Source organism: Rattus norvegicus, chromosome 8 (genome assembly GCF_021556685.1).
Source record: "Rattus norvegicus strain SHRSP/BbbUtx chromosome 8, alternate assembly SHRSP_T2T, whole genome shotgun sequence".
NCBI lineage: Eukaryota > Metazoa > Chordata > Mammalia > Rodentia > Muridae > Rattus > Rattus norvegicus.
Window position 1 is genome coordinate 66,637,904 of NC_141541.1, and position 14,203 is coordinate 66,652,106.

The following is a 14,203-nucleotide window of genomic DNA, read 5'->3' on the forward strand; positions in this document are numbered from 1 at the left end:
AGCAGCCCCGGTGCCTCGTTTGCCCCATCGGCAGCCACTCGGCGCCCCGGGCCGCGAGGCGCGGAGCGGTGAGCGAGCGCGCTGGAGGCGGTGGAGCCGAGCGGAGGCTGCGCGCCTGGTGTGCCTGGCCCGGCCCGGCGCGCCTCCTCCATCGCCTCCCTGGCGTCTCGCTCGCCCCCTTCTGCTTTCCTTTCCTTCCTCTGCTCAGCCCCGCCGTGCTAATCTTCCCCCGCCCCCCACCTCGTGCTCTCATCTCCACCGTGTTCGACACCCGGTCCCCCAGGCCACGGCCGCGGCCCCTCCCCCGAGACTCGAAGAAATCGGACTTTTCCCAACGTTGATGGAGCCGACTGCCGGGCTGAGCTGAGCGGTTTCTACGGCCGCTCCAGACGCCACCCCGGCGGGAGCACCGACATTCTGGGTCCCGGCTGAGTGCACTCCGGACGCCTAGTAGTGCCAGCTCGGGAAGGGCAGAGCAAGGCAGGGGCAGGACAGACCCCGGAGGGGCTCAGACCTGACGATCTGGAATGGACAGAGAGAATCGCGAACCCAGTGGAGCCCGGGGAATGCCGGGCGTGGGCTGAGGGGATCCCGGCGCCCTCCCCAGCCCTCCGACTTTGACTCAGTCGCCTGGACCGGACTGGTGTTACCTCGGCTCGGGTCACCTGTGGCCTCGGGGCCCCCGAGCTCGCCGGACCCTCGCGACCCGGAGCCTGGCCAGCGTGGTGGGGAGATTTTTTTTTCGCCCCTTTCCCGGGAGCGCGGAGGCCCCGCCCCCTCCCACCGCCCAGATGTCTCCGGTCACCGATCGGAGGACCTTCCTGAGGCCAGGAGCCGAAGGGTCCAGAAAGAGAAGCCCGCCCTAGGGAGCCTTGGGGGCCCCCCAATCTCGTCTTGGGGCTCGGCCCCCGACATTGCTTAGAGGAAAGGCCTCTGCCCCAACCCTCGGTGAGTAGGGGAGTTCGGCTTCGGAGGGAAGGCGGGGCTGGGAGAGGAAGGGTCCTCTGGGTAGGAGGGCACCCTGTGGTCATTGAAAGAAGGGTGAAGAACTGGAGAGGCCCTGTGCTGAACCTGTCTGGCCAAGCTTGGTTGGTGCCTGGGGACGGGGGGGGGGGGGCACGGCTAGAGTGCCCCAGAGGAGGCTGAGGACTCATGCCTCTAAAACAGGGGCTCCTCCACTCTTCCTGTAGATGAGGGGCATGCTGAAAACCATCTGCCTCCACCACCCCTCCCCACAAACAAAATAAATAAATAAATCTCCAGCTAGGAAGGAGGGTGCAGGCAGGGAGAAGAGGGAGGCAGCAGCAGCAGGCTGGTGCAGCAGCCTGGGAGAGCTGACGCCAGGCTCGCTCTTTCTGCAGGGGGCTGCCCTCCTCCAATCCAGTTCCCTCTCCAGCGCTGTTCACATCTGGAGCCCCCTCCACATCTGGAAGACCCTGATCACCGTCCCTCTGCTGGTTCGGCTGCATCTAAAGACCTCTGCCTTTGTAACTGCCTAGGAGTTGCGAGGGGATTGCTGCCTTCCCCCATCCCAAGGGCATCTCTTACCCTTAGTCCTTGCAGAATCATCCCCCTGCCTCCGCATCCAGATTCAGGCAAAGATCAGCTCTGTACACCATTGGCACTTCAAGTCCTGGAAGCTGTTCTTGGGCCCAAGGCCCCTCCCCTTGCCCTCCTGTGTCCTCACCTTGACCCCCCCACCCCCGTCAGATTCTGTCTCCCTCTGGGTGCTCCATCCCCCACCCAGAGGCGAGTAGGTGGAGTGGCAGGCAGCAGGGGCTGGGTGAGGGCCGCCCAAGGCCAGGGTAGGCTGGGGGGCCGTTAAGATGTGGAGCTCTGCCCGTCCGAGGGGGGCTCCGTGGAGGCAGACGAAGTGTGTGCCCCGCTGGGGCGAGTATGGGCAGGCTTGCGGCCACGTGGTGAAGGATGAACATTCGGGGTGCCCCGGACCTCGGGCAGCCCAGTGACGACCCCAACAGTGGTGGAGAAAGAGAGCGGATTCGACAGCGCATGAAGATGGTCATCGGGCAACTTGAAGGCATCCTGAGGGAACTCAAAGAAGTGGCTAAGGAGCTGAGGGAGGTGAGTGAGAGGCCAACAGGGGCCACACAGACCCTCACCCTTCCTGGCTGGGCTCAGCAGTAAAGCATTTACCTGTGTTTGAGTGTGCAATGCTATGTGCACATGGGCTGTTCCGCTGAGGACCACCCTTTCCATTCTCCTTGCCTCAAATCTGTTTTGCTTAAAATCCCTATCCCTGGAGCTAGTAATGGGGCCTTGGTGTGGCAGAGAATGTCTGAGCAGCTATCAGTGAGCCTATCTTTATGGTTAGCACTCAGGGTGCTCAATGAGGACTAAATCTGCCCTACTCCATTCTTAATGGGACACATTCTTCTGAAACCCAAGCTGCCCCTTGACCCCACTGTTTGCCTCCTGGACTCTGAGCAAGGACTCTAGGAGAGTGGATGGCTCTGTTAGTCAATCCTCACTGCTTGGGGCCTAGCTCAAAAAGATTTACTTCAGGGATCAGATATTCCAAACTCTTATTTCCAAAGGCAGAGAGGAGTTAAAACCAGCTGCAGCCTCCCTGCCCTGGGGTCAAAAGGTGGCCAGGAGCTGCTGGTAAGGATCAGAGGTCCTTCTGTTCATTGAAGAAAAAATGGAATTCTTTTTAATGGAGCTGAGTCCCCACCCCAACCCCCAACCCGCGACAGGACATGCTTCTGGGTGTTTTTTTGCAAGGACCAAAAAGTCACAGAGAAAGCCTCTCTGTCTTTCTAAGCAGAGCCTAGTTTAATTACTGCTTCCCACATTGCTGGAGTAATGAGGTACACATGTCTTCCACCCTGCCCCCTGGGCTGTGTTCAAGTCTAAAATGCATGACCAGCATTCTGAGCCGCTGGCCTGAATTTGCCCGCTGGGTCCCATTTCACCAGCCAGGTGGGCTTTAGGCAACTTTCAACTGATTGTAACCAGGGCCCCTGCAGAGAGAGAGGGAGAATGGATCATTCTGAGTTATGGACTCCAGCTCCCCCACCAGCTATGTTTGGGGAAGGAGGCTCTAGGAAGCTGAGGAAATGGGCAAGCCTTGGGCCATGCCTTTGCAGCATGGTCTGAATCCAAGCCAGGGAGAGCGGTTGTTTGAAGGGAGCTGTGAATTGAAGTCAGGCCTCTTAAAAGCAGTGTAGCCAATGGTCCAGGGTCTGCTTCATGAATCCTGCCAGGAGATAACTCACCAGAGACAGGACTGAGAGGTGGTAGTGCTCCTGCCCATATGCTGGGCTGCTGGGCTCTGGGTTCCATAATACAATTTGGACACCAAAGACCACAGCCCCTAAACAATCTTCCTCTGACCTCATGAATCCAGAGGATTAGGAAACCCCTCCCCGCCCCCAGCCTGTCTTATTCTGGATGTTCTGCAGTTTTATCAGGGCCATGGGAACTATCCAAACTGTCAGTCTCAGGCCTGGACATGGGACCCCAACATGAGCTGGTATTTTCTATAATCCTGGGGGTTAGCCTTTGTACAACTCCCAGTGGGGCATCTTCCAGACCCCTGCCTCTTCTGCCTCAGCGTAGTTATCAAGAACCTGGCGGGGCCCTGGGTTCGGTCCCCAGCTCCGAAAAAAAGAACCAAAAAAAAAAAAAAAAAAAAAAAAGAACCTGGCGGGATCTCACAGGTAGTTCAGACAAGCCCTATCCACTTAACTATTGAAGAAACTGGGGCCCAGAGAGGAATAGGGGCTTGCCCAGAGCCACACAACCCACCCATAACAGGATTGAGCCTAGAACTCAAGATTCCCAATACCTATTTGAAACTTCACAGGAAGGCTGCTGTATAACTTCAGCGTTTTGACAACTTCTGAGGGATGCCTGATGCTTGAGTTGTGCCCAAGTGCCAGGGTTAACTTATGGAGCTTTTAGATGCCTCCATCATCCCTTTCAGACTTACTGATTCCCATGCCCCTCACCCCAGCACTCTAGGTGATAGTCTGTACACCCCAGAGGTCTGAGCCAGGACAGAGTGATGAGTCCCCTCCCCCCACATCTGTAGGCCATGTGTCTCCACCCAAGACTTTGGCAGGTTGCTATGGAAACCAGAGTCTACCCCGTATGCCACTGCCTGCCCGCTGCCAATGGTACCCAGCTGGGTGGAGGTTGAGCCTCAGAGCTCCCTAGTTCCCCCAGAAAGGGATGTGTGCATAGGGTGCTGGACAGAGAGGAAGAGAGACCCAAACGGAGAAGAGATGTCATTACCAACTTCCTGTGGGCTGGAGGTTGTTGGGAACAGGAGTATCTATGGAGCTCAGGTCCTGGTATCAAACTTCTGGTGTAGCTCTAGGTCCTTCAGGAAGACATAAAGCTGATTTGGCTGGCTCCATTCAGGCCCTCTGTAGTGCTTCTCTATCAGCGCTGTGGCGGGCCCATGGTAGAATGAGCAAGCCCCTATTCCCTCATCATACCCGATGTCAGCACCTGCCAGCTCAGCCCAAATACTTAAGTATGGAGACCAGGGTTACAAACATGGTTGGCGGGGGTATTGCACAGGAACCTTGTTGAAAGGAGCCGGGCAGCAAGAAGCGGGCTCTGCTGTCTGTACCTCCTCTTCCCTGCCAGTCACCACTAGCCCTGGAAGACACCCACACACACACTCCTGAGCACAAAGCCTGAAATTGACCGAAAGATGCAAGCCACCAAAGCCTCTGCTCTAAGCCCCTGAGCCTCCTTTTGCTCCTCTCAGAACAGGGGCTTCTGATGTCTTGTCCCTCACAGGGATGCTGCAAGTGATATCTAACATGGTGACATTGTAGGCATAGCATGAAGGAGGGGCCGATACCTGCTCACACTTGCGGAGGATTTGGAGTTCCCTCTGTCCACCCTCCCAGTCCCCACCACAGCTCTGCCATCAGCTCCCTGGGTAGGGGTGGGGGACTAAGGGAGGTAAGGAATTTGAAAGCACTTTGAAAGCTGAAACCGAAGTGTCCAGGGATGTGGCATGACAGTCAGACATTAATTAGCCCTCGTTTCTCCCAGGTTCCCCAATACTCAGGATGCCAGGCCCATCCCAGCAGGTTCCCTAAACTCCTCAGATTCCATGGATCTTCTTTAGAGACAGACCATCCCAAGGGACAAAGAGCACAGGCCAGGTGGCTAGAGTTCCGGTTCAGTCCTCAGAGCTCCACCTCCTGAACTTTGTGAGCTTGGGAAAGTTACTTTGTTTCTCTGCTTCTGCCCGCCCATCCTTAAAAGGAAGATACCAAAGGTTTCTATTCTCCCTTATATAAAATCACATAAAACAGACACAAAGCCACCTCTTTTTTGTTTCGTTTTTCTGCTTTTCAGTGTTAGGTATCAAACCTTGGGCCCAGCGACGCGTGCTAGGCAGGTGCTCTCCCATAGAGCTAGGCCCTGCAAGGTATTGTTTCTGAGTGAGTCTAGCACTTCCATGCACTGCCCTTGTTTTCCAGAGTCTTGCGTCAGCATTTTAGCCAAACACAGGCAGGTTGGGGCCAGGTCCTGGCTCTGGTAGAGACCTCAAATAGGTCACCCGTGGAAGGTAGTTCTACCCCCTACCCAGTGAGGAAAGGAGGGAGACTGACAGGGATGAGGGCACTCAGGGGACACCTATAAAGTGGTTTTTGCAGATAACAGCAGACATCTAGGGGAAGAGAGTGGCAGGTGGTGGGAGCTGTTGTACCCAGATCTGGAGGAGGGAGTGTGCCCATCATCGGGAAGTCAGTGGGAAGAGGATGAGAGAAGGGCAGGGGTCTGGGATGGGGCAGCGTCCCATGGACCCTGTGCATCAGAGCATAGAACTCAAGTTTGCTGTCAGTTAGAAGCCCACACACTTTAATAATATATCTTGGTTATATTTCTGCCTTCCTACAGTATTGCCTGCTGCCCACAGACTCAGAGCTCCCACACAGGGTGAAGGGGTCTTCATCCTTAGCCCACCAGATTCTGGGCTCACCTTGAACATGCACTCACTTCCTCCTGTTCCATGCGGGGGAAGGTGGGCGTTCAAAGTGATCCTTTATTAACCACCTGTACCCCCACAGCAACCGTGCATCTTGAGTAGGAAATAACATGGGGGTGCTGTCACCTCTGTCTCCCGAGAGCCTCAGGAGAGTGGGGTAGGCACAGCCCCTCCTCAGCCTGAGGTGGCAGTGGAGGGTCCCATGCCTGCTTGGCATAGGAGGCAGGCAGTGTGGCAGCCTGTTTCTCTCCTGTCCATCGGCCAGGTGCCATGTGTAAAGGTGGCGTGGAAAGCCACAGGCCTTGCTAGTAAGAGATAAATAAATGTGGCCTACCAGAAAGCAGCTGGAGCAGGAGAACCTGGGGACCAAAGGGCTGAGCCAAAGTGGGTCAGCTTAGTACCCGCAGCTCAGTGAAACCTTGGTGGATTTTTTCCTTATTTTTTTGTCCGTGCCTTTCTTTCCTCCTTTTTCTCCTTTTGCTTTCTCTTCCTCCGGACAGATTCACAGAGGCTCCGTAGCCAATTAGGCCAAACTGCAGGATGAGAGCCGTGAATCATGGTCAGCTCACTCCCTCTCTCCCCAATGCCACAGCCCCCCAGGAAGATAATAAACAATGTAATCACAGAATTAAAAAATAATCAGTGGTCATAAATAATGCAGGATCCCCAGTTATGTAACTGGCTGCCCAGGGATCTGGGAAAGAAGGAAGGGGTGGGACACTGTGTCTATGAGTCTGGATCCCTCAGCACTGGCTCTTGAGCCTCAGGGGATGTGCACCCATGTGTGTGCGCACAGGCAAGCAGGAGTGCATACACATGTGCATGCACAAATGCATGCACTCATGCCTCCCTGCCTTCTTTCAGCTGTGTTTATAGAGTGGGCCAATATCCATACCAAGCCAGGAGCGCAATGATAGGTGAAACAGACCCTAATTTGTTCTTTCTTAGGCTTCCTGTCTAGTAGGGAGGCAGATACCGACCATATCACAACATAGATGTATAACTGTGACCAATATCGCCCTCAGCTGGGGACCAGCAAGGCTTCCTCCAGGAAGTGAGGATGATGGTGGGAGGGAGGGCACACCAGGTGAACCTAGTGGCAGCTGGAGCTCCAGCTCTGGAAAATGTGCAGAGAGATGAGGGGGAGGCCACTTGCTGGAGGGGAAAGGGGGTGGTGTTTGGAAAGGTTTTGGAGAAGGGGAGGGTTGGAGGCAGAGGGGTGATGTGGTCCTGAGGCTGATCAGGAAATCCCTAATGCAGAGCATGAACCCAGCACTTGCAGGAAGTTATTGTTGGGGGAGATTCAGTGGGCAAGGCTGAGATCAAGACAGAGGTGAGAGACACCCTTGGGACAGGGGCTAGGTTCTGTCTCGACCCTCAGCTCTACTCTCCCTCCACAGTGCTCCCTCTTGGCCCCTCTGGAACAGTTTAATCTTGTTTGTAAGATGCCAGACCCAGGAGTCAGGACTCCCCTCCTGGCTTTACCTCAACCCTTTCCACGTGCTAGGCCTCAGTTTCCCTGTCAGCAAGCACAATAGCACAGGTAGATTCATCAGTGTCTCTCTAGTGCCCCAGCTTTGAGATGTTTCTGGTTCTTTCTCCCCCTCTTTCCTTCTGTGTATATAATTATTTCTCTGCACTCCAAGACAATCCCAAATTACATGTAGGCAAAATGATTATTAAATCTCGGAGAGAAATCACAGATTTCGAGACAGTCGGATCAGAGAGTCAGGTAGCATGGGTCTGTTCCACACTTGCTCTCCATGTTGACCTGTGAAACGGGGCACCAGGGAAGGATTAGCAGGTTTATGGGCTGACCATGGCCTTGCCAGAAGATAGGTTCTGCGGGCACAGGGCTTCCCTTTCTCACCCTCACTTCTGTTCATTAAGTAGTTGGGAAGCCAGATCTGCCCGTGAGCCTCACAGCCACGGGCCTCATGAACCTCTTGTAGTTCTGTTCTGAATGGACACACCCACACTTCAGGCAAAATGGGCAGTGCTGGCACACAGGCTATGGAAGGCACACTACCATATCCTGGCATTCTGAGCAGGCTCTGAAACCCACCCATCAGCGTGGCATTTCTTAGGTGAGAACCTGATTCCCATCTGGTCCTGGCTCTGCGCTCATGGTGCATGGTGGATGTCGGTGTTTTACACTGTTCTGCATGCTCTCCCAGGGGCATTAGCTTAAGTCCTCACAGCAGCTCTCAGGCAGAGAGAAGAAAGTTGAGTAACTTAGTTAAGATTGCTCGTAAGTAGTGAGGTCAGGGCTGGAGTCTAGCTCTGGCTTCCAGAGCCCAGGTACTAAGGGGTTTGGCTGTCCTAACACTGTAGTTTAAAATATGTTCATATCTCTTTCATGTTCATCTCCCTGAGCAAGGAGAGGGTTGTCAGAGCTAGAGGATACAACTTAGAAGTGAATTATTATCTTCCTTCAGTTCCACTGCCAACAGGGGGCAGACATGAGACCTAAAGACTGCCTCCTGCTCGCTCTGCCTTCCTCCATACCCCCTGCAGAACCAAGAAAGGATGCTAATGAAGAAGGGAAGGGACCCAATGGGAAGGCGGCTAGAACAGGTGGCCAGCCAGGGCCTCGTCCGTCCGTGACAGAAGCATGTCCGGGTTCCTGGGCCTCTAGGCTTCTGCTGGGTGTACCTGAGACACCCCTGCTATCCCTCAGGCCTGGGGCCTGATAGCACTGCCGAGCTTCACTAAGCCTGGCCTCGGCTGAATCTGTGGGATTTCAGCCAAGCCATTCAACTCCAGCTTCCTCCTGGCACCCCCAGCCTTGGGCAGCAGCAGCTGCTGACAACTCTCACTAATCAGAGAGTCCCATCTGAGCATGCGGCTGTCTGAACGGCAGAGCCAGCTCCTAAGACTGCCCCAGCACCCAGCCATCAGGCCAAAGAGGCAGCCCCTGAAAGCATTATGCTTTCAAGGGTGTAGAGTATCCCAGGAAGGGTGTAGATCATCTCAAAGCCTAGTGCTAATGAGATGATCTGAGGTATGTGATGACATCGCTTTGATCCTGGGGCTCCTCTGAGTCCTCCCTGTGAAGCTCTGCTGACATTGGTCAGACACTCGATGGTAAATGACATTGAGTCCCAGCCAGCTTAGGTGACTTGTCCAAGGGGTCCTGACTCCTCTGGTTTGCTGCAGGCCTAAATACCTTCTCATACTGAGTCTTGCAGATTCCTTGAATCTTCCTTAGAAGTAAACAAGTTCACCCCACTTAGAGGTTGAAAACCAGACCTGAAGAGGGCTAGGGACAGTCCCCCACTGGTCCAGGTGCTGCAGGTAGTGTCTTTGTGCTTTATGCTGGGCTACTTTCTACCCACACCTCACCATGCCTGGAACAGCATCTCGTGGTAGCAGTTCCCAGGAATGAGTTATGGGTTAGGACTTACTTAGTTAATTTATTAACTGACCTCCCTGAACCCAGGCAGATAATGCCAACCAGACGCTGGAAGCCAGATGCAGTTCCTGGTGGCTCACTACATGGCTTTGTCCCAGAGTCTCCGTGGCTTAGTCTTTATTGTTTTATGTTTGAGTCCTGGCCTGACTCTCCTCTCTTCAGCTTCATGCTCTCTATTCTCCCTAGGCCTTTACCTAATCTGCCGCCCCCCCTCACTGCAGACAACCCCGATTTATGTGCTAAAAACAGCATAGGCAGCTGTGTATCTGCAGGAAGGGCTGCCTGCTCAGAGACCAAGGGTTTCCCTTGGGGTGGGTGGGAGGTGGGCAGGCAGAATAGGGTACAGTGACCTCCACAGTGGCTTCAACAGTCACCTCTGGGCCAGGGTGGATTTTTTTTATTACTTCCAAAGAATCCTGCCTTTATTCTTTTCTCCAGCAAGCCTGGATTGATCTCCATTCATCAATGGACAAGGGAACAAGGAGGGAGGGGGTCCCAGAGCACGAGGGTACCAGAGAGGGAGGGTGACTCAGCCAGTGCCACACACCTGTTGCTCCAGTCTCCAGTGCTGGAAAGAGATCCTGGAGATGAGTCATTAACTGGTGGCAGTGAGGGTTCCAAGATGCTGGGCAGGGTCTTTTTTTCTGACTGTCCCTTGTCATTTGTCTCCACTGACTTCAAGTCCAGCTACCGCGTTATGGCCAGCATCTAGGAGGTCCCTAGGGCATGGTTTTCAGGGCCTGCTAGAGACCCTCGACCTCTTTTATTTGACCCCCTTTCAATCAGAAGGAGCTTAAACCCCAGTCACTATGCTATCCTCACCCCAAACAGCAAGTGTGTTAGAGAGAGAAAGCTATGTGGATAGACAGGGTGCCTGGTGAAAGGCAGTCTGCCTCCCTCCAGGGGACTAAAGGAGTGTTCCGAACAAGTGGTCCACTTGTGCAATTTGGTTTTGTGTGTGTTTGAGGCAGCCTCTCAGTAATCTGTAACTTGCCAAGTAGGCTTGGCCGGCTGGCCAGCAAGCCCCAGGGATCCTCCCGGCTCCACATCCCTAGGCTTCCCAAGGCTAGGATTATAAGTACTCACTACTATGCCCAGGGTTTTTTGTTTTTGGTTTTTTTTTTTTTAAGATGGGTTCTACAAGTCAAACTCAAGTCCTCATGTTTATAAAGCAAGCACTTTACCAGCTGAACTATTTTCTCAGCCCCAATTTGGGTTCTTAACAGTAAACAAACCTGTGTGCTGCCTTCAGTTCCGGCAGCATCTTTCAGAGGCAACATGCCAGGAGCTAGCCTTCTTCTCCTCCGTCTCCTCCTCTCCCTCCTCTCCCTCCCCCTCCTCTTCTTCTTCTCCCCCCCCCTCTCTCTCACACGCACACACACACACAAACACACACACACACACCCCTAGGTAATTCTGAGTCCCACCTAGCCCCTCTCACCTCCTCTCCCTTCCCTGGCCAGGTGGTGAGTCAGATCGACAAGCTAACCTCTGACTTTGACTTTGAACTGGAGCCAGATGACTGGACCACGGCCACTGTGAGCAGCACCTCCAGCAGTGACAAGGCAGGTGCGGGCGGTCCCTTTGACCTGGGCCACCTGGACTTCATGACGGCTGATATCCTCTCAGACAGCTGGGAGTTCTGTTCCTTCCTGGATGTCTCTACCCCATCAGACTCGGTGGATGGTCCTGAGGCACCACGGCCAGGCACAGGCCCTGACTACCAGCTCATGAATGGTGGTTTGCCCATCCCCAATGGGCCACGAGTGGAGACACCAGACTCCTCCAGTGAAGAGGCCTTCAGTGCTGGCCCTGCAAAGGGCCAGGTGCCCCAGCGGACTCCAGGGACAAGGGAGAGGGTACGGTTCAGTGACAAAGTGCTCTACCACGCTCTGTGCTGTGACGATGAAGAGGGGGATGGTGAGGAGGTAGAGGAGGAAGAGGCGGGCCTGGCCCCAGAGCTGCCCCGTGTGGAGCCACACACAGGCCCCCTCAAGCCCTCCCCAGCCCCCTACAAGACCAAACGCTCTCCGTTGACCACCCGACGCTTGGGCCCCACGTTGGCCCCAGAACAGACCCGGAGGGTCACAAGGAACAGCAGCACTCAGACAGTATCAGACAAGAGCACGCAGACAGTGCTGCCCTACACAGCCACCAAACAGAAAGCTAAGGGCAAGAACTAGGGGCTTGGGGGGGTGGTGCGGGGGATGCATAGAGCTATAAATATATATATATATATTTAAACAAACACAGTCATAATAAAATTCATAAACACTTAAGGATCCGGGCCCATAGGCCCCAAAGCCTTCAGAAAGCGCATCCTAAACAACCAGATGCCCAGAGTTCACCCTCCCTGAAGGGAGCTGACCCCTACCGTGCCCAGTACAACCCCCCACACACACACCATGGAAGTCTATGATTACTAACCTGGGCTGTTTCCAATCCAGGGAACTCAGCAACTAGAGAAAAGCTGAGGAAACAGTATGCCAGGGCTGGGCTCATCTGAGAAAGTAAGAACTTAGAACCCCAAGTTGGCATCACTCCTAGACCCAGAAGCACCTCTGTCCTCCTGGGCAGACCTGTTCCTTGTCTCCCCTGAGACAGGGTCACATGAAGAGGCAACCCCGCCTTCACCCCTGTATCTTAGGATTGCCCCAAACACAGAGGGATGGCCTGAGGTGAGGCAGGCTGCACTGCCAGGAGGCTGGCAGCTATGGAGCCTGCAGGACCAGGCCGGTCCAATCTGAGAAGGCCAACCTACTCCGATCTTTCAGTTCCCATTCTTAGCTCTGGAGTTTAGACTTCTCAGGTCTTGTCCCTGAGCAGACCCAAGGTCTGTGGACAGTGGCAGCATCTGTCACAGTGTTGGGACCCAGGACACAGACGCGCTTGGCCGTCTACCTCAGGCAGGCAGCCGGAGTGAGAAAACCAGGAGTTAGGGTGCCCAGGGTCTCCGCCTTGCTCCTACTTCTTCACACCCAAACCCTCGCTCACCTTACTAAGTCCCGAGTGAAGATGCAGGAAGAGTCTAGCAGCAACAGAGCTTCACTGGCGTTTTGATCTTCCCAGCAACAGCCTTGAAATGGCCCGAGGGTCGTACTGGTCCCATTTACTGAGCTGGTCGCTGTGCTCAACACACCATATAACAGTACCTCACTGTCCCATTTTTCAAATGAGAAGACTGAGAGGTTCAGAGAGGTGAAGTAACAGACCCAATGTCACAGAACTTTTCTGTTCCCAAGAACTAGTAGTTTACAGACTACGCCTGGCCCTGCTTTATAGCAACTGGGCCAATTCACTTGCCTCGACCTTTTCTACTGTAAAATGGGTCTGATAGTCTTCACCATCTCAGGAGCAGTCACAGGGACCCAGCAGGGTGATGAGTGTACACACTCTACATAAATTGAAGGCACTACCTGGCTACCGTGGTCAGCGTGGCCCAGCCTACATATCCAGTGGTAGAGGGGCTAAGTGGAAGCCATTTCCATGGGGTCAGAAGCCATTCTGAGTCAGAAGTATCACAAACAGCTTGAGGCTAGAAGATGGCCACAGTGTGACTCATTAGCCCCACCTGGAGCAGAGGCATGGTCAGTGAACTGGTGAGAGCATCAGCCTTGGACATTTCTATTAATACAGAATCACAACCTGCCAGGAGGGCCTTGTGCTCTGCCAGCACCCACTGCCCCGGCCTGGGGAGGTGCTGTGTAATAATGCCAGAGTAGGGACTAGCAGGACATAACTGGAAAATCTGGCCGACCTAGGGTATCACAGGATGAGATCTGTCCCCACTTTGTTGAGGTCAGTGCCCTACAAAGCCAGTGTGGTGCAGCCACCAGAACGGGAGTCCACTGACAGCCAGCTGGGGCCAGTTGGGGCTAGCTCATCCAAGTAGGCCAGCAAGGGCTTACCCTCCCTGAACTGAACAGTTCCCATTCATCTCTTCTCTCTGAGACTGTTTTTCCCCTCATCAGTGATGAGCTAGTTTTTCTCATCTTTTCAACCATTATGGAGATGAAACTTACAGAATAGTCCCCATTTCACAGGGGGTGAAACTGAGGCCCAGGACCAGGGTCTCTGAGAGCCCTGAGTGAGGGATTGTTTTTCCCCTTTCTCAAATGCCTCTCTGACTCAGGCTCATATGACTGTGTTTGGTCACAGATAACCTCAACCACCTGTGCCCACGTGGGGCATAGTGTGAGTGCGTCCTGGTTTTTAGATACAGGTCCACCATGGTGAAGACTCAGAAAGCTCTTGATGTTCCCACCACATCCAAACCTCACTGGCAGTGGGATAGACTTCTTAAGACTTGAAACACAGACCATGTCCACCCAGGGGGAAAAGACATTCTCGCCATCAGAGCAGGTACTCCACCCTCAGAGCACGCACGTCAGCTCAGCCTCCTGCTCCTCCCAGTCTCCAGGCTTCTGCTGGTGTCCGGCTATGCTCCTAGGAAGTTATCTGCTTCTAGGAAGTAGGATTTCACCTGCCATCTGCTGTGTGCAATTCCTCATGCTGCAGGTGCTCTGGAGTCGGTAGGAGGGAGCTAAGCTGGCCCTCATAGCAGAGAGGGCCTAAGCATAGTAAATAGCCCCACTAATGAGCACATACTATGCACTGGAAATGTGTGAGCATGTGCCTTATCTCATTCATTCCTCACAGAAATTACAAGCTAGGTCGTTTTATTTTACTTGTGCCTATTTTCCAGATGGGAAAACTGAGGTCTGAGAGAGAAGTCGAGTCCTTTACTAAAGGACATACAATATGAGTTAGGATTCAAACCCAAATCCAGTTTCTTAGCACTCATATGTGTC

At 54.0% G+C, this 14,203-nt stretch overlaps 1 protein-coding gene across 1 annotated transcript; it reads left to right on the forward strand.

The window, feature by feature from the left end:
* The first annotated feature begins 928 nt into the window (after positions 1–928).
* Insyn1 (inhibitory synaptic factor 1) lies at positions 929–11,640 on the forward strand. Its single transcript, NM_001113791.1, is given in 3 exon segments — positions 929–948; positions 1,362–2,082; positions 10,856–11,640. Coding segments are annotated over 2 exon segments (876 nt in total). The 5' UTR covers positions 929–948; positions 1,362–1,926; the 3' UTR covers positions 11,576–11,640.
* Positions 11,641–14,203: the final 2,563 nt, after the last annotated feature.